The 18,781-nt window shown below is 49.5% G+C and overlaps 3 protein-coding genes across 5 annotated transcripts in view; 2 read left to right on the forward strand and 1 right to left on the reverse strand.

The window, feature by feature from the left end:
- Positions 1-441, reverse strand: part of LOC115529154 (zinc finger protein 221) — a 28,111-nt gene extending 27,670 nt beyond the window's left edge. The window contains exon 1 of the mRNA XM_030337689.1: positions 14-441. The gene's annotated coding sequence lies outside the window, so the exon portion shown is untranslated. The remainder of the gene's footprint in view (positions 1-13) is intronic.
- Positions 442-1,781: 1,340 nt separating this feature from the next.
- Positions 1,782-7,443, forward strand: si:ch211-106h11.1 (volume-regulated anion channel subunit LRRC8E). The gene is made up of 6 exons (XM_030337703.1): positions 1,782-1,914; positions 2,169-2,513; positions 2,892-3,434; positions 4,165-4,418; positions 5,252-5,629; positions 5,937-7,443. Exons 2-6 carry the CDS (start codon positions 2,178-2,180, stop codon positions 7,090-7,092), a joined length of 2,667 nt encoding a protein of 888 aa, XP_030193563.1. The 5' UTR covers positions 1,782-1,914; positions 2,169-2,177; the 3' UTR covers positions 7,093-7,443.
- A 1,871-nt stretch (positions 7,444-9,314) lies between these two features.
- ddx39ab (DEAD (Asp-Glu-Ala-Asp) box polypeptide 39Ab) lies at positions 9,315-18,223 on the forward strand. Of its 3 annotated transcripts, none has more exons than XM_030337714.1 (11): positions 9,315-9,533; positions 10,033-10,094; positions 10,380-10,584; positions 11,453-11,580; positions 12,601-12,877; positions 13,529-13,647; positions 14,939-15,070; positions 15,359-15,468; positions 15,935-16,079; positions 16,804-16,951; positions 17,791-18,223. In XM_030337714.1, the coding sequence occupies exons 2-11, from the start codon at positions 10,092-10,094 to the stop codon at positions 17,805-17,807; spliced, it is 1,284 nt and encodes a 427-aa protein (XP_030193574.1). In that variant the 5' UTR covers positions 9,315-9,533; positions 10,033-10,091; the 3' UTR covers positions 17,808-18,223. The 3 variants fall into 3 exon arrangements, with proteins under 3 accessions (XP_030193574.1, XP_030193577.1, XP_030193585.1); XM_030337717.1 differs by lacking the exon at positions 9,315-9,533 and adding an exon at positions 9,546-9,588; XM_030337725.1 differs by lacking the exon at positions 9,315-9,533 and having other exon boundaries at positions 10,014-10,094.
- Positions 18,224-18,781: the final 558 nt, after the last annotated feature.

Genomic DNA, 18,781 nt, shown 5'->3' on the forward strand with positions numbered 1-18,781 from the left:
AGTGTAAACTCACCGTAGAGCAGGAGCCAGAGGAGGGTTCAGATGTTTGCGTTGTTTAAGTCGTTGCGTCTTCCTCTCTGTCCCCGTGACGACCCGACTCAGATTTGATTAGATTTCTTTCGTTTCTGAGAATTGTGGGCAATGTAAAGGTGTGATTGACGGCTAGGACCCCGTCACCTCGAAATGTGTAGTTATTCAAAGCCACAACAATACTCTGGGTTCCTTTGTAGAAACGAAAGCAATACAGCACTAGTAGATAACGAAGCCCTGAAGTAGCCTATATCTCGTTTATTTGAATGCCTTTGCCATGTGTGACTGCTGCTGTTCTAGTAATGATAATAAACCTAAAACGTGTTCTCAACCCACGCCACTGGGTCTTAACACCACAAATCAACGGTAGTTAAATGTTATCTTAGAACATAGAACATCCTGCAGCAAGCTGTGCTGGCTCTGTGGTTAGTGTGGAGGAGGGAGGGGAGGAGGGGGAGGGGCAGGAGGAGTAGAGGAGGAGGAGGAGAGGGGAGGAGAGGAGAGGAGGGGGGAAGAGGGGGAAGTGTAACTTTATTTGTACTCAAGGGTAGATTTGGTTGCAGGTAGTGTGCATCTATGCAAGATATATGCAAGAGAAAGCCAACACCCAGAACTCTTTCATTTTTTCTCAGAAAGCCTTCTCCATGTGAAGTAGATCCTTTGATCCATAAATGTCAAATCGAGGTACCGTCCTGATCTTGAGATGTGTTTCTGTGTTGGTTTCATAACTGATTTGTTTATATCTCTAATAGATGCTCCAGTGAAACTTTATAGACTCTCACGGGGCAGGCACGTGGCCCGGGCCGGGGCCCAGGGCGTTGCAGTGTGATGAGGGGTGTTGAGGTGTGATGTCTTGGCCACATCGTGATCAGGGCCCGGTGAGTGTGAAGCCACAGGCCTCGAGCCGCTCAGCAAACAGCAGCAGAGGACGGATGGAGTAATCGTCTACAAACTCTTCTAAACAATACAAACATCCGATATTTCTATGAGAAATGACCCGATTGCTCCTCACCTCGCAGTTTGTTGCGTCTTGCACTAAATTGTAAGACCCAACAAGCATGACGTCAAGCCAAACGTCTGCGATCAGCATGAGGAAACAGCGCCTTCTAGTGCAGCTGTGATGCACTGCGACCACCATCCGAGAAGACCAACCGACTCCGTTATGAAAAGATATAGATTAAGGCTATATAATGTCAAATAATATGTCATTATATCCTATGTAATTGAACATAGCACGATACTATTTTTATTCTATAATACAAAAAGTGATTTAATAATATAATAAAATATCCTCTCTCTCGCTTTACTCACACGCACGCATGCATGCACGCACACACGCACGCGCGCGCGCACACACACACACACACACACACACACACATACACACACACACACACACACACACACACACACACACGGACACTCATATTTCGTCAAAAAGACAAAGGGAAATGGTTACATAACCTGCGTGTGTAAACGTATCAGCAGCAGTTAGTAGTTGGTTATTCACTGTAGGCCTTTTGTTACTGTTAATTCCCAATAATTAGGGAGCAAATTAGGAGCCAGCCAGTCCTACCGCCCGCTGGGGGCCCGAACACACAACCACAGAGTATATCCCCTCAGATCAGCAACTGGAAAATAATAACACCAACGTGAATGGACGTGGACGGACTGTGAATGGCTTGGTTTGGTTTTAAGTCACTCCTGAGAGTGAGATGCTTGCCCCGGCAGGCTCCTTCTCCATGCCAACCGGGAGAGATTCATCCCCTTGGGAACCCCCACTCTCTGAAGTTAGGGACCGTTCACCGTGGAACCGGACCGGACTGGAATTCAGCACCGGAGACCACGGCTGTGTTCGGACGGTGAAGGACCAGAGAGGAGGAGGTAAGTGGATCTGGTGCTGCAGGTCCGAGCGACGTCATCGCAGCCAACGCGCCAAGCAGTACCGTGCAAGGTGCACGCATTGACAAACTTTTACTTATCTTTAAACTTTAACCCAGACAGTCTGAAGGATGAAAACGTCCTCAAACCACCCAGGAAATAACGAAACTTGGGGGCGGACTCATATTGGTTCATGGTGTATTTCCGAAGAGGGTTTATATTGGACATGTTATAACTACAGTTCATAAAATTCCCAGGACGTCGCCATGTTCGCCCTATCGGAGCTGACGTGCCTCCACGAGCCCTCCAGCGGCTCCAAGCTGCTCAAGCCCTGGTGGGAGGTCTTCATGGACTGCCTGGTGGTCCTCATGCTCATGCTGTCCGTCCTGGCCGGCACCGTGCTCCTCTCCCGGGACAAGGTGGTGTGTCTCCCCGTGGTGGACGCCGCTGCTACCGCCGCCTCCTCCACCGACACCCGCACTAACCACAGCTCGCCCGCAGGTGGCGGTGTGCCCGTGGAAATCAACCCGAGCGGAGAGACGTCAGCCCGGCCGGCAAAGCGCAAACCTCTGGTCTATCAGCAGTACGTCTTCATCAGTCAGGTAGGTCACAAGTGTGTATGCGGCTGTGTCTGTATCGCTGTGGGTCTTTGTGCGCAAGTAGGGCCTATGTATATTTGATCCTATATGATGATGATGTGTGTGTGTGTGTGTGTGTGTGTGTGTGTGTGTGTGTGTGTGTGTGTGTGTGTGTGTGTGTGTGTGTGTGTGTGTGTGTGTGTGTGTTTGTGTTTGCGTATATATGTCATCCTACAGAATCATGTGTGTGTGTGTGTGTGTGTGTGTGTGTGTGTGTGTGTGTGTGTGTGTGTGTGTGTGTGTGTGTGTGTGTGTGTGTGTGTGTTGGCAGGTGTTTGATCCTATGATCATGTGGGATTATGGGTGTGTTTTTGTGTCCATTCTGCCGTCTCTTGTCTCCAGGTGTGTTACCACCAGGCGTTGCCATGGTACTCCCGCTTCTCACCCTACATGGCCCTGCTGCAGACTCTGCTCCTATTGGCCAGCGGCTCCTTCTGGCTCCACCTCCCGCTCACCTCCGCCCGCGTCGAGCACTTCCTGGCCGTGCTCGCCAAGTGCGTGGAGTCGCCGTGGACAACACGCTCCCTCTCACATGCCGCGCTGCACGAGACCACGGCCAAGCCGCCGGAGGGGGCGGGGTTTAGGGACCACAAGGCACCGCCCCCGGGCACACCCACCCCTCCCCACGCCCGCCACCGCTACAGCGTGGACTCCGGCACCGACAGTCCCTCGCTTGGGAGGGCGACGGCTCCTCTAGGCCCCGTCCCTCCCTCCGTGGCCCCGCCCCCCGGCCCCAGGGGCGTGGCCCCGGCTGCGGGGGCGGGAGAGCGGGCGGGGCAGGGCGGGGTCAGCCTGGACCGCAGCGACAGCGAGCAGGCCCGGGCGCTCTTCGAGAGGGTCCGCAAGTTCCGGGCGCACTGCGAGAGCTCCGACGTCATCTACAAGGTAGGGGCGGGGCTCTGCAGCGGCAAGCGACCAATAGGAACGCTCGCCTTTGATTGTCCTCAGCCTCTTCAGGAAGGCATCTAGAAGCCTTTTCTAAATGAATCGATGTCCATGGAACCTTCCCGCCACAGAGGCAGGGTCTTGTAGTGGCTCTCGGCTCAGAGGTGCTGGGTGGGGTTGGGGGTGTGGCTGTTGGTGTGTATAGGTGTGGGTTTGGGTGTCTGTGGGTGTGGTTGTGTGTGTGTGGGTGTTTTCTCGGTTGTGTGGGCTCTCAGCTAAGAAGCACCGAGTTCGATTCCCCAATGTCCGCAGTCTACCCCAACCTGCTGCCTAATGACATGTACCCAACATCTACTGTCAGTCACTGTGGATCAAAGTGAGTCTTAATTAACAAACAGTACAACAGTAACGATCCACCCAGAACAACGGTCCTCCCAGCATGCACTGCTCTGTGTCTTCTGGTTCTCCCAGCATGCACTGCTCTGTGTCCTCAGGTATCTCCCAGCATGCACTGCTCTGTGTACTCAGGTGTCTCCCAGCATGCCCTCCTCTGTGTCCTCAGGTGTCTCCCAGCATGCACTGCTCTGGGTCCTCAGGTTCTCCCAGCATGCACTGCTCTGTGTCCTCAGGTTCTCTCAGCATGCCCTGCTCTGTGTCCTCAGGTGTCTCCCAGCATGCACTGCTCTGTGTCCTCAGGTGTCTCCCAGCATGCACTGCTCTTTGTCCTCAGGTGTACGTGTCCCAGACGCTCTTCAAGCTTCTGGCGTCGGGGTTGATCGTGGGGCTCAGCGCGCCCCTGCTGGGCTCCATGGCCTTCACCCACGTGTGTCACCCCGGGAAGGAGGGCGAGCTGTTGGGCTACAGCACCTTCCAGTGCGCCCACACCCTGGCCTCACTGCTCCACAAGCTGCTGCTGGCCTACCTGCTGCTGCTGGCCTCCTACGGCCTGCTCAACCTCTACGCCCTGGGCTGGATCGCACACAGGTCCGCCTGAACCTCCACCTCACGCCACATCTCCTCCTCCACCTCATGCTCCACCTTGTCTTCATCTTCCTCCTCCCCTTGGTCCTCTTTCTCCTCTTCCTCCTCATTTTCCTCTTCCTCCTCCTCTCCCTCCTATATTGTAGTAGTACTACTATTATTATAGATAATAGTCATCTATTAGTAGTAGTATTAGGCTGGGTTGCACCAACATGGATTAACTCTTAAACTGGATTAATTCAAGGTTTAAATGTTAACCGTGTTGCACCAAACTCTAACCTGGTTTAAACATAGTTTAATATTAGTCCTGGTTATATTTAACCCTTTGGTAATCTCAGTTAAACTCCATTTAAACTGAGAATAAATTGAAATCCGTTGCACCAGCAATTTCAAACCTAGTTTAATCCTGGTTTAACAGTTATATTTAAACCACCTCTGGAGGAGGTTTATGTTAGGTTTATCGCTGTTTTCTTGACAACATGGCTGCATATCTTCGCTGGATGGCGTTAGAGGAAAGAGTTCCCATGCAGGAAAATTAGAGATAGGTTAAATCCAATGGAATTTTACGAAAATAGCGAGTTTTCACAGCGGTATAGATTCACCAAAGAATCTGTCATATGCCTCAATGGGAAGGTTGGATCAGCCACGCATCTCGGATTAATTATAAACCAGTTTAAACCTAGATTTACTAACCCTAGATTAACCCTAAACCAGGATTAATTTAATCCATGTTGGTGCAACCCAGCCATAGAGTTGAATAGTTCTGATTCAGTGAGCTCACTGGCTCTTTAACTGTTAACCCCTGGTCCAGTTCAAACTCTCTGTCCCCTGTCCAGCTCCCTGAGGCAGTACTCCTTTAGCGTGCCCCGGGACCCCATCCCTCTGGGAGACGTCCCGGACCTCACCAACGACCTGGCCTTCCTGCTGCACATGGCGGACCAGTACGACCCCCTACTGGCCCAGCGCCTCTCCGTCTTCCTGTCCCCCGTCAGCGAGACGCGCCTGCTGGAGGAGAACCTGGAGAGGCGCTGGGGGCCCGAGGAGCTGCGGGCCCTGGTGGTGGAGGACCCCGAGGGGGGCCCTGGGCTGACCTTGGGGGCCCTGCCCCGCCTGCCCCCCGCCCTCTACACCCTGGGACACCTGCGGACGCTGCGACTGGAGCGGGTCGCCCACGCACGGCTCGGCGCGCAGGTCGCTGCCATGGCCTCACTCAGGTCCGCCACACACACGCACGCAAGCGCAAGCGCACACATACACATACACACAGTGTGCATCTTCCTTATTCCAAATGCAAAGCATCCTGAGTAGGTCTTGATAATCCCCCCCATCCTCTGGTGTGTGTTCTCCTGGTGTGTGTTCCTGTGATGTGTGTCCCTCTTGTGTGTGTGTGTGTGTGTGTGTGTGTGTGTGTGTGTGTGTGTGTGTGTGTGTGTGTGTGTGTGTGTGTGTGTGTGTGTGTGTGTGTGTGTGTGTGTGTGTGTTCCTCTGGTGTGTGTTCCCCCCCGTGTGTGTGGTCCTCAGGGAGCTCCACCTGGACCACTGCCCCCTGGCGCTGGAGCCCGGGGCGCTGGCGTTCCTGCAGGAGCACCTGGAGGTCCTTCAGTTGTCCTTCAGCGCCGCCTCGGAGCTCCCCGCCTGGGTCTACAGCCTCCGCAGCCTCCACCAGCTGCACCTGTCCGGCCCGCTGGGCTGCGAGGGGCCGGGGGGCCGCGGCTGGGCCCTGGGCAGCCTGCGCCCGCTGCGCCGCCTGCGGGTGCTGGTGCTGCGGGGCGCCCTGCAGAGGATCCCCGCGGAGCTGGCCGAGGTGGCGGGGGGCCTGGCCCGCCTGGAACTCCACAACGGGGGGCTGCGCCTGCTGCCCTCCGGCGGGCTGAAGCGCCTGGCCGGCCTGGCCGAGCTGCGGCTCAGGGACTGCCGTCTGGACCGGCTGCCTGGCGGGCTGGCCGCCCTGCCCCGCCTCCGGACCCTGGACCTGGGCCACAACGACCTGCGGAGCCTGGAGGAGCCCCCGGGGCTGGGGCCGCTTCGGGCGCTCACCGGCCTCACGCTGGACCACAACCGCCTGCTGCTGCTGCCGCCCGGCGTGGGGGCGCTGCGGGGGCTGGAGCTCCTGGACCTGGCCTTCAACCAGCTCCAGAGCCTGCCCCCGGCGCTGTTCACGCTGCCCAGCCTGAGGAGGCTCCTCCTCGGGGGGAACCTGTTGCGGGCGCTGCCCCCCGCCGTGGGGGAGCTGCGGCGGCTGGCGGAGCTGGACCTCAGCGAGAACCGGCTGGAGCAGCTCCCCGCCGAGCTGTTCTGCTGCTCGGAGCTCCGGGTCCTCGGCGCCGCCCACAACGCCCTGGGGGCCCTGCCGCCCGCCGTGGGCCGCCTGGGGCTACTCTGCCGGCTGGACCTGAGGGGCAACCCCCTGGAGGACCTCCCCCCCGAGCTGGCCACCTGCCCTGGGCTGCGGGGCAGTGGCGGGGGCGCCGGGGGTCTGGTGGTGGAGGACCGCCTGCTCCGCACCCTGCCCTGCTGGGCCCGGGACCTCCTGGTCCAGACCCCCGCCCCCCCCTCAGGCCCCCCGTCCCGACCCGGTTCTGGCATCTTCCCCCCGTCCCGTCCAGGCTCCGGGACGTTCCCACGGTTCTCCACCAACCAGTGGAACTTCCACTCAGCCCTGGAGTCCCGGATATAGAGCCGGGTTCATAGAGACTGAAGCATAGAGACGTCATCGTAGAGAATATATCAGAGAGACCACATCATAGAGACGGTTCATAGAGACGACATCATAGGGACGATATCATAGAGACAGCATCGTAGAGACTACATCGTAGAGACTATATCATAGAGACAGCATCATAGAGACTACATCAAAGAGATGCTTCATAGAGACTACATCATAGAGACGATATCATAGAGACAGCATCATAGACTACATCATAGAGATGGTTCATAGAGACGACATCATAGGGACGATATCATAGAAACAGCATCGTAGAGACTATATCATAGAGACTATATCATAGAGACAGCATCGTAGAGACTACATCATATAGACGATATCATAGAGACAGCATCATAGAGACTACATCATAGAGATGGTTCATAGAGACGACATCGTAGAGACTACATCATAGAGACAGCATCGTAGAGACTACATCATAGAGATGGTTCATAGAGACGACATCATAGGGACGATATCATAGAGACAGCATCGTAGAGACTACATCATAGAGACTATATCAGAGAATATGTCCCGTTTGGTGTCACACATATGTGAGGACCGACCCAGCGAGAACAACAACATTAACATCAGTTATTATATCGATATAGAGACGGAGGAATCAAGCCGCAAATAATTGTATTCCTACTCTGCGTGTTATTGCTGCAGTGATTGTAAAGAAAGGCTTCTCGTTGCAATCAAGGCTGATCCTCTCTGGCCTCGAAGGTCTGACTGGCGGTTGTGTGGCCTTCGGCCCTTGTGGCTTCGTCTCACTCTGATCTGTAGTCTGTGAGGTGGCGTTCACCGGTTAGGGGGAATCCGTCTGACATACGGATTTATCTGAGATATACAGACTCTTTCGGATCTGGAGACTCATCATAGTGACTATATCTTTGAGACTAGCCTATTTCAGAGACTACAGGCCACCAATGGTGCTATCATTTGGGTATGTTCCTAACCCAGTCACCTCTTATACACCCTACACACCCGGCCGGTACATTCCTCATACCTGGCTCTAATTCTGCTGCTCTAATTGTTTGTTTTCCTCGTCATGGAGGAGCGGGAATACTCTGACCCAGCAGTCGGATGTGGGCTCATTCTGGTGGGTCCCCGACGCGGAGTCAATCAGGCTTCAATGGGGGCTTTAGAAGCTCCGAGCGCTGGGAGGGGTTGTTTGTAGAGGTGTGTGTGTGTGTGTGTGTGTGTGTGTGTGTGTGTGTGTGTGTGTGTGTGTGTGTGTGTGTGTGTGTGTGTGTGTGTGTGTGTGTGTGTGTGTGTGTGTGTGTGTGTGTGTGTGTGTGTGTGTTTCTCTGTGTTTCTCTGTGTTTCTCTGTGTTTGTGCGTCTACGTATGGGGGTGTGTGAGAGTTTGCGAGCGTGTGTGTTCGTGCGTGGAGGGGGGCGCGGTGTTTGTAGAGGCGGTTGAAAACCAACAGGAGCAGCCAGGAAGCGCGGGCTAACGGAGCTAAGTGCTGCCAGCGCCGGACTCCAGCTTTCATCCGTAAACGATCTCCATTCATCATCCGCCAGAGCGCTGAGTAGACTCCACAACGCGGCCTTTGAACGGGTCCGCTTAACGCCATTAATAACGCGATGGATTAAATATTGAGCCGTGATGTTTTTTGTCATGCGGCAGATTTGTTTACCGTCGGCTCCGAGGTGGAATTAAAGTTGATTTGAATGTTGTGTCTTCAAAAAATCTAACGGTCAATAATAAATCATGGTAAATAGGCTAAATTAAGGAAATATTTTTTGTGGATGATAGCAATTAAATAAAATAAATTCCATTAAGGCTAAACATATTGACTGTGATGTCCCAGAGTCAGTACCTTACTGCTGTTTTATTGTTCATACTAAAATCACATCCTTTTTATCTTGTTGAGTTATGTCGGTATTGGTGGTCGTCTATGAAAAAACATGCAAACAAATGTTAACAATGTACAAACAATAAATATATCTTTTTTTATATTCCTCACATTAAATATGATTTTTTTTTGTTCCTTTGGATTAATAAAGTAATCTGAATGGATATTGACATCGTGTAATGTGTGTGTGTGTGTGTGTGTGTGTGTGTGTGTGTGTGTGTGTGTGTGTGTGTGTGTGTGTGTGTGTGTGTGTGTGTGTGTGTGTGTGTGTGTGTGTGTGTGTGTGTGTGTGTGTGTGTGTGTGTGTGTGTGTGCGTGTGTTTTGTCGGCTCCATTGTCGGAGGGCATCCCGCTTCTTTCGTCAAGGCTCCAGCTGTTTGATGATTGGCATAATGATTCGTCCAATCGTGGCGGTGGTGCGCTCCGTGTCCGCAGATAGGCGTCTGAGAGGACCAATCTGAAGGGCGCATTTAAAGGAGGTGGTAGTTCCGTGTTGAGGCCTGCCCATGCGGTGTTGATTCTTGCGTGTTCAATACGTACCATCTTTAAGGTAAGACTACCAGACAATTGGACCTATTAAGTTCTACGGAGCCGCAGAAAACATCGTATGTTTAACGCAAACGATAGGCTTTATGTTTTGGGGTTTATCAGGGCGCTCTTTTCTAGTATATTTATAATAATGCGTGTCGTTTCTTGCAAGTAAGTCACCGAGCTAGCTACCGATGCTAACGATGTAGCCTAGCTAAGGACCCGAAGCTATTATGTATGTTGGTGCGTTTGAATGACTGAATATCTTTGCAAAGTAGGGTTTCGACCGTCGGAGAAGTTCATGTAGTCTTTATTTCGAGTATAAGCCAGAGCTAACCACCCTGTAATGTGTAGTTGGTTCTCCGTGTGTTTGTTGTGTAGGGCTAGCTAAAGAAGCCGTAATACAACTCAGATATTCGGGCTTTCCTTTGGTTAATTATCAGCCCAAGATCTGTTCTAGTATTCCTTGTTTGTGTTTTTGATAGTGAGTTTTACTCACACATCGACCATTTTGTCTCCAGTTATCCTAAAAAGCCGATCTGACTGTTCGGTTCTTTCGGATCAACTTCAACCTCCAATAATGGTGAGTTCAAAGTTAAAAAATATGTGTTAACTATCATACATGGACTTTATCACAGATAGTTAAACGCTATATCAGACATGCATAACGTGAGCACAAATAAATTTCTATCTGAAGATTCAACTTAAAATGTGTTTAAGCCGGGTCAAACCTACAGCTGGTAACCACGGGTGTGTTTGATAAAGCGTCATTTAGTTTTGTAGACCAGAATCAAGTTTCAAAGTTAACACCGAAACTTCACCGAAGTCTCTTGTTGATCAGTTGTTTGTTTTACTTTGACCCTCACAGGACACCATGGCTGAGAACGACAATGAGCTGCTGGACTACGAGGAGGACGAGGAGCCCCAGGGGGTCCCAGAGGCCACCCAGACCTTGAAGAAGGAGGTGAAGGGGTCCTACGTGTCCATCCACAGCTCTGGGTTCCGGGACTTCCTGCTGAAGCCGGAGCTCCTCAGGGCAATCGTGGACTGTGGCTTCGAGCATCCCTCAGAAGGTGAGGCTCGCTCTGCTTGTTTTGCCGGTTCAGTAGTGATGTACACCTGGGTCTCTAGAAGATGTGTGGTTGGGTGTGTTTGATATAAACAGAGGGCCCATTTGTCAGAAGAGAAAAAGAAACAACAATATATTTCAGTCGGTACAGTAAGGAGGTTCAGAGAAACAAGTGCCAAACACTAACAAGCGTTAGGTTAACCCATCTGTATGCAACAAAGATAGCTAGGGTAAGATGCTACACAATCATACGTACATCATGGTCTCCTGCTGTATCATTTCAGTAATAATGTACCGCTGGGTCTCCAGGTGACGGATGGTGTGATGGGCGAGGTCAAGATAGTCGTGTTGATGTGCGCATTTGACTCCCATCAGAGAAGGTTCTGGGTTCAATCCCCCCATGGCCTTTGTTTAACTGTAGGCATCCTTGAGCAGCTCGTTAAGGGCATGAATCTGAATACCCTGTTGCTTTGAATGAGTACACTACACACTGATGGCTCCATCGTCTATTTGCTCTCGTCTACGAGGCCGTCTACATTGGGCCGATACTATTCATTCTTTAACTGGATGCTTTATCTGAAGCAACAGTGAAAGGAAAAAGTCGTTGCAACGGAAGCAGTGCAAAACAAGATAAAAATATGCAACATAATTTAAATCAATGGTGAAGCAGTAACATTTATAGCACTGGTGTTCTATTGCAGCATGTTAACAGTGTAGGGATTGGGAGGTTACTGTATGCAGTGTACAATGTCGGTCTGGTACCAGTGCTGGTAGTCAGCAGCGCAACAACGTCGTTCTCCTGCCCCCGTCCTGCAAGACTGAATCTGTGGAGCTGACGTCCCGTACTAAGCTGCAGTGTTTTCCCGTTCCAGTGCAGCACGAGTGCATCCCCCAGGCCATCCTGGGCATGGACATCCTGTGCCAGGCAAAGTCCGGTATGGGCAAGACAGCTGTGTTCGTGCTCGCCACCCTGCAGCAGATTGAGCCCGTTGATGGACAGGTATGTGCAGGGACTATGAATCACACACTGTGATGCTATGTCGTACACTAGGGGATGCAAGAACAAGAAAATCATCAACAGCGTGGGGCTCTACCTTAAAGGCTGTATTGTCATGTTGATCAAAAAATCATCTATTTGGGTAGATTAATTAAGCAGGCTGTTGATCTTGGCCAAGGCACCTTTTTGAATTGGCCTAAATCGGTTGCTTAATGCTTGCATTTAACTATGGGTCATAGGAAGAACAATTTGTAACTGAACTAATGCTTCATGAAGAGACTTAGTTCATCGATGAGATGTGTGACTTACAGATTGCTGGGCTACTGCTTTGCATCGTTAAAAATCTTAGCAATAAAGTCTCTAAGCCGAGCAGTTTAGGCTAACTCTACTTTCTAATAAAGTGATCTTCAGGAATTTGACAAATGCAGTTTACTGAACCACAAACAAGTTACAGCAGTTTACACGGCTAAGATTCAAGATAACATTATTTATCCCCAGGGGGCAATTAAAGGTATGGCACGTAGAGCAGACATAACAATGACAAACACGACTAAAAATAGATAGATAAATAAATAAGTTATGGACAATATAAGAACAAAAACATATCTGCTAAGAATGTACATAAAATAAACTAAACATAAATGTGCAATGGGGTAGATAGACAGGAAATATATATATCCCCTCTGATATTAATGTTTTTGTCGACCCTAAATTCAAATTTGAAACCATAACATTTTTTTTTGTTTACTCGTGCTAGGTAGGCTAGTTTTCACTGTTGATAGACAATAACGTGAACACAGATGCCGGTCACATGATAGTTTGAATACAAAAAAAGTCTAGAAAGCCAATTCTCCCTTTCACCTTGATTTGTGCACATCTGTGAACAGATTATAATCTAAAATTTGAATTGGTTGACAATCTTGCAACCAATATCCAACATATCGTCAATAGGATTGAGTGGTTCTTTAATTTAGCATGAGCCAGGACCACAGGGAACGTCCACTGACCCGGTTCTCCCCCTAGGTCTCCGTTCTGGTCATGTGCCACACGAGGGAGCTGGCCTTCCAGATCAGCAAGGAGTACGAGCGCTTCTCCAAGTACATGCCCACGGTGCGAGCGGCCGTGTTCTTCGGCGGCATGGCCATCAAGAAGGACGAGGAGGTGCTGAAGAAGAACTGCCCCCACATTGTGGTCGGGACGCCTGGCCGCACGCTGGCCCTGATCCGCGGGAAGTCCCTGGTCCTGAAGCACATCAAGCACTTTGTCCTGGACGAGTGCGACAAGATGCTGGAGCAGCTCGGTGAGGCTACACACTGGTTTACATACCTGGAAAATTATCTTTTACTTAAGTTGGGAAATGCTTCTAAACTAATCTTCAATGACCAGATCCACTGAGAATTGATAATTTAAAGTGTTCGCTGCAGTGTTCAACATGGCAGTATGGCTTTAAATTCATCAGATGCCTCTAGTAGGAAGGGCCTTTCTAAATGAATAGGTTTCCTGAATGTACAACCGGCCCTAGTATGGTGGCCTTACAGATGATGGTCGTATTTGTCTTTGTACACAAGTAACAGTTTGCTCTAAAGTTGCATCTCATTAATCAGCAGCTGGGGTTGGACTTCTGGCTCAGTGAGGTCTTCATGTATTAAATGGACTTATATCCGTCAAACCCAATAAAGTTGTAAGCGTCCTACAATAGCTACATTAGTCCGAAGAAATGGGTCTGAAGCCAGTTTGAGGTGGGTTGCAGCCGGACAACCCGGGCTCCTGCAGTCATCTGTGAAGCGTTGTGGGCCAAATAGTAGTGCCTGCCAACGCTGGCTGGATTCTCTCCTCTAGCTGGAGGGCAAAATGCACGGCTGCGTATCCAACCCGTGGCTGCATGTTTATTTCACACTGGCTTGTAAAAGATGAATGCTAACAACCGTGCCCCCCCCTCCCTGTGTGACAGACATGAGGCACGACGTGCAGGAGATCTTCAGACTCACGCCCCACGAGAAGCAGTGCATGATGTTCAGCGCCACGCTCAGCAAGGAGGTCCGGCCCGTCTGCAGGAAGTTCATGCAAGACGTGAGTAGCTGGTCCTAGGCCCGTTTTGAATTGCTCTTCTGGGGGATGTTCGACTCGCCTTTTTTTTTTTATGGAACAAATTAAGTATTGAGTGCAGATATTTGTTGCGATTCTCTAAATATCCTGATGCGCTGTTACGCCAGTTTTTGTGGTTCAGGTCGAAGTCAACTTGATACCAGTATTGTTCGACTAGATTCGTGCTACACATAAATGGCTATATATATATTTTATCCCTGCTTTCTATTCTTGAGTTGACCTATCTTTGCATTAATTACACATTGTTCAAAGCACCAATTAGAGCAAAGATAAATAATGTTTTAATGGCATACAGGTCGAATTTGAGGGTCAGTGTTACCCAAAATGGGGATCATGTGCCCTTTGTGACTGAATTATAATTTTTTTGAGGGAGGCAGATCTGAAACTTATGGGCTGATTCTGCATGGGCTAGGGCTGTCACTTTTTCCAAAAATGAAATTCGAACGAATTTCGAATGTCCATAATTAATTCGAATACATTCGACCCCCCCCCCCCCATAGAACTATTAAAAAAAAAAAAAGAAACACAACGACCGTTGTCGTGTTTCTTTTTATTTCTTGTGGAAATCACGTGTACCTACTGAATTCATAACAGCACAGGATAAAAACACATCTTTGATAACACATTTGTAAACACAAGAGGAAGCTCCGACACACAAGTGCGGCTGTCTTTTACGCATTAACAATAACTGCTCGGAGCGCGATATGCGGAGCGCATGTCGTCCATGGCACACACAGCCTATATAAACGAACAATCGGTGAGGCCGACCTCCAACACGGCATGCTGCTCTTTTTATTCCTTACGGAAAGAAAATTACAAGTAGCCTCGCAGCTCTCCGTTACCGCTGCAGCTGCTTCTGTCAGCCGTGCTGTACAAGTCCCCAAACAGGCTGCCCAGCGCAGCAGCGGACTTTTCTCCCTGTCGTGTGCGATCAGTGTCAGTCTCCGTTTCAATGAGCTCGTGTGAGAGGCTTTCAGTCGCGAGATGTTTCTGTGCAGGGGAAAGGTGGACTAACATGGAGAAGCGGGGATCCAGGAGGGCCGCCTTATTGAGGAAAAGCCACTCGCCGCTCTCTTCTTTATAGCGCATTTTTACAGTTCGAATGGAGAATTACACTTCGAATTCGAACTTTTCACCCCACCTTCGAACGAATATTCGAACTTCGAATAAAAAGTGACAGCCCTAGTATGGGCTCGGTCCTACACCAGAGCCTGTGTGGAGCTCCACTCTCCTGACTCATTCCTCCTGTCTCCAGCCCATGGAGGTGTTTGTGGACGACGAGACGAAGCTGACCCTCCACGGCCTGCAGCAGTACTACTGCAAGCTGAAGGACAGCGAGAAGAACCGCAAGCTCTTTGACCTGCTGGACGTGCTGGAGTTCAACCAGGTGAGCAGTCATTAACATTTTAAAGAGTCAACCTATGTGTTTGGAAATTGTATCTAAAGTCATCCCAGTGTGTAAAATTGGGTGTCTCAGGACAATGATGAGAATTAAAGGTGACTCAAATGAGTCATGTTTGTTTATTAACATTAAATGCATTCCTCCAAGTCCATGGAGGTTAGAACTTGAAGCATCAGGCATAATGTGATTCATGTTATGATCAGAAAAGGGCCCTATGTAAATCCCAGTCCCCGTCCATGGGTCTGACCCGCCATGTCCCTGTTCGGCCTGCAGGTGGTGATCTTCGTCAAGTCGGTTCAGCGCTGCGTGGCTCTGTCCCAGCTCCTAGTGGAGCAGAACTTCCCCGCCATCGCCATCCACCGAGGCATGGCCCAGGAAGAGAGGTCAGTCTGCAGCCCGGAGGGGGGGGGGGGGCGGGGGAACAACAACATCTTTGGTTTTAGGCCATCAGTCAGTCCTCTGGGCTCTTACTGAGAGGAAACGTCTTCTTACGCCACAGGGGAGCATCGAGGGAATAGGAGAACAATATGGTTCTGGTATCTGTCTGTTGGAACCGACGTCTAATAAATATGAATTATCTAATAAATAGGATGGTCTATACAGTAGTTGTCCTTAACATTACAGTTAGGGTGTAATGATGTTAGTGTTTGCCTCTAGGTTATGGAGAACTTTTCCTATACAGTCATGCCTAGTGTGCATGGCGAGGCAGTGTGGCTTCTCAGCCCCACACAGTGTTCCTTCATAGCGCTGTGTACGAGGCTCGGTCAAGAACTGCTCTCCTGCAAGCCCTGTGAGGAGGGCTCTGGCCCCCAGTGCCTGTGGTTAATCTCCACTCCCCCCACCCCCCAGGCTCTCCCGCTACCAGCAGTTCAAGGACTTCCAGAGGAGAATCCTGGTGGCCACCAACCTGTTCGGTCGAGGCATGGACATCGAGAGGGTCAACATTGTGTTCAACTACGACATGCCCGAGGACTCTGACACCTACCTGCATAGGGTGAGGGGGCGGGGCTGGGAGGCGGGTCTTGTAGTCAGTCAATAGTGTCCGGTCATCAGCTCTCCTAACCAGTATATTATGTATACAGTATATCGGGCATGTTATGGACGGCTTTAGCGTTTAATCCAAAGGGCTGATGAGGAGTGATTTTGTTTACTGATCAAAGTCATATCGCTAATGATATTCTTTCTTACTGTTCCGTGCTGACATATCAATTACATTTTCACCTGTATTTAATTCTACATATCTACAATTCCCTTTTGATATTTGTACTGTAAGACCAACGGTGGAGATCTGCAGTAATCATTGTTACTAGTACAAATTGAATTGCGACCAGACAAAATTACATGAAGTCATATATGTAAAATAGTCCTAGTTTGTTTTCTTAAGTATCTTGCGGTTCTTTATTGGACAAACTTTAGTTTGTCCCTCAGCCTGGTCTTTCCTGCTCGGTCTGGTTGACGGGGGAAGACCCAGCACGAAAGACCCTTGAACTTATCATCCGAGAGATGAGAAGGTCAGGGTTCAAACCCAATTTTATTTTAAGCCTCCTTCTAAAAGGTTCTAGACCTTTACTTCCTTATGAATCTCTAAAACATAAATCTGTTTCGTATAAAAGAGTCAGTTAAAGGACTCCGTTGCATTCGACGATGTTGCGCTCTAACCTGGCTCCTCCCCTGTATCACCTGGCTCCTCCCCCGCTCTAACCTGGCTCCTCCCCCAGGTGGCCCGTGCTGGACGCTTCGGGACCAAGGGCCTCGCCGTCACCTTTGTGTCGGACGAGACGGACGCCAAGACCCTGAACGACGTACAGGACCGCTTTGAGGTCAACGTGGCCGAGCTCCCCGACGAGATCGACATCTCCACCTACAGTAAGTTACCGTCGATGCCTTTTCACTGTAGAGCCTTCAGGTGGACGTCTCCACCTACAGTAATTTACCGTAGATACCTTCTCACTGTAGAGCACATTGAGCCCCAGTGGCCTTCTCACGCCGAGAGTGGAACATTTAAGTGGACTGGAATGTGCTTTAACTTCTGCATTTCACTGCCACAGAAATGGTGAAAGTTTGCTATTGGTTGACATTCTGGAACTTTCTTATGTGTCGAATAGGCTTGGGAGTTGTTATGGTTTACACTAGTATTTAAAAAAATCCTGAATGTATAATTTAGATATCGTAAAAACGCAGCCGCTCCTCAATTAAACTGATCTCTGAAATCGTATGAATACATCTTAAGTTATGGGTTTTTTGTTAAGTTTCGACGCAGGATATATAATTAAATTGATAATAAATCACGGTCGTTCGGTAACGATCAGTGGCCCACCAGGGTAAGAAGTTCCCAGTATGTAGAGTTCGTATTTGACACATGGCATTGTAGGCTTGACCCTGTCATGGATTCCCTGGTGACGCATCGGGGAGGAATGAAATGCCGGACACGCCTAGGGTCAAAGGTCACTCTTTCCAGATCAACTACTGAGTGCATCAAAAGGATCGCTGGCGGTTTGCCTAAGCCAGGGTACTTTAGAAAACATGTTGGCATGGGTGAAACATGGATTAAACCAGGATTACATTTGATCAACTAACATGTAGAGTCCCGTTTGAGCGGTTGTGTGTGTGCCCGCCCAACCCGTTCAGAATGCCCAGCTGGTGGTGGGGATGGGTGCATTGGTCTTTAAAGGCCTTCTCTAACGCGTGTCTTTTTGTCTCCTCAGTCGAGCAGTCCAGATAAACGCTCCAACGCGGCGAAGTGTCTTCAATGTGGATCTCTTTCGGTGTTGGGAGATTAAAAGAAAATCAACATCTTTTGTTTTAATGTTCTGCTCAAAGTTCGCTCACTATTCTGCTTCAACATGTTTTAGGGGGGAAGGGGGTTGACTATTTTATTTTTACTATTTGATTTTTGGTTATTGAAATTAAAGCTTTTTATAAAATCATTTTCCGTCAAATCTCATCTTTATATCACTGTTGTTTTTGTAGGACTTGTCAGAATATTATAGCATGTTTAGACGTAGCCCATCCTCAGAGGTGGATTAAAGGGCGCTGCTGGCTACACGTAGATTAGAATTTGGTTTTGTTTGCTGTTGACACTCAAATCTAGGTTTTTGTTTAAAGGAATAATTTGTAATTAAAATGTTGTCCTTGGAAGTATTTGTCTTCTTCGAATGAAACTGTTCAGCTGATGAAGGTATAGCCTAGAGCAACATCTGCTGTTAGATTTGGCTTCAATGTCAATTTAAGACGTGATTTGACTCACGATTTGATATTTCACGTTCAAAAGCCGCCCCTTGCTTCAATAGGAAGCGGTGCGCTGCAGCACCGTTGTAATATGTTTTGAAAGAAGCAGATCAACAAACTCGGTCGGCATAGGCTACCATAACATTTTACCAGTTGATTTATGACTGCCCATGATCCTCTGTGCTTACAATGATGTGCCACAATAATTCAGTTACTTTATCTACTGTCAGGCACTTTGTTTACGGTTTTGTCACTTTACACACTTAACTTTCATTGCTCATTATTTTTGCATTGTTTAATTATTCATGTAGTGCAACAATCTCCATATGTACAGTATCACGCTGGTATGTACCAAGCGCTTTTTCAGGGGTGGGGAAGCTAGGGAATAGAACAGTGGTGTGAAGCCTAGTTGGGCGGCGCGCGCCGAGTGGGCTAGTACGTCTGCAATAATGGGGGCGTTATTTTTGA

The sequence above is a fragment of the Gadus morhua genome, chromosome 2 (assembly GCF_902167405.1).
Source record: "Gadus morhua chromosome 2, gadMor3.0, whole genome shotgun sequence".
Classification (NCBI taxonomy): domain Eukaryota; kingdom Metazoa; phylum Chordata; class Actinopteri; order Gadiformes; family Gadidae; genus Gadus; species Gadus morhua.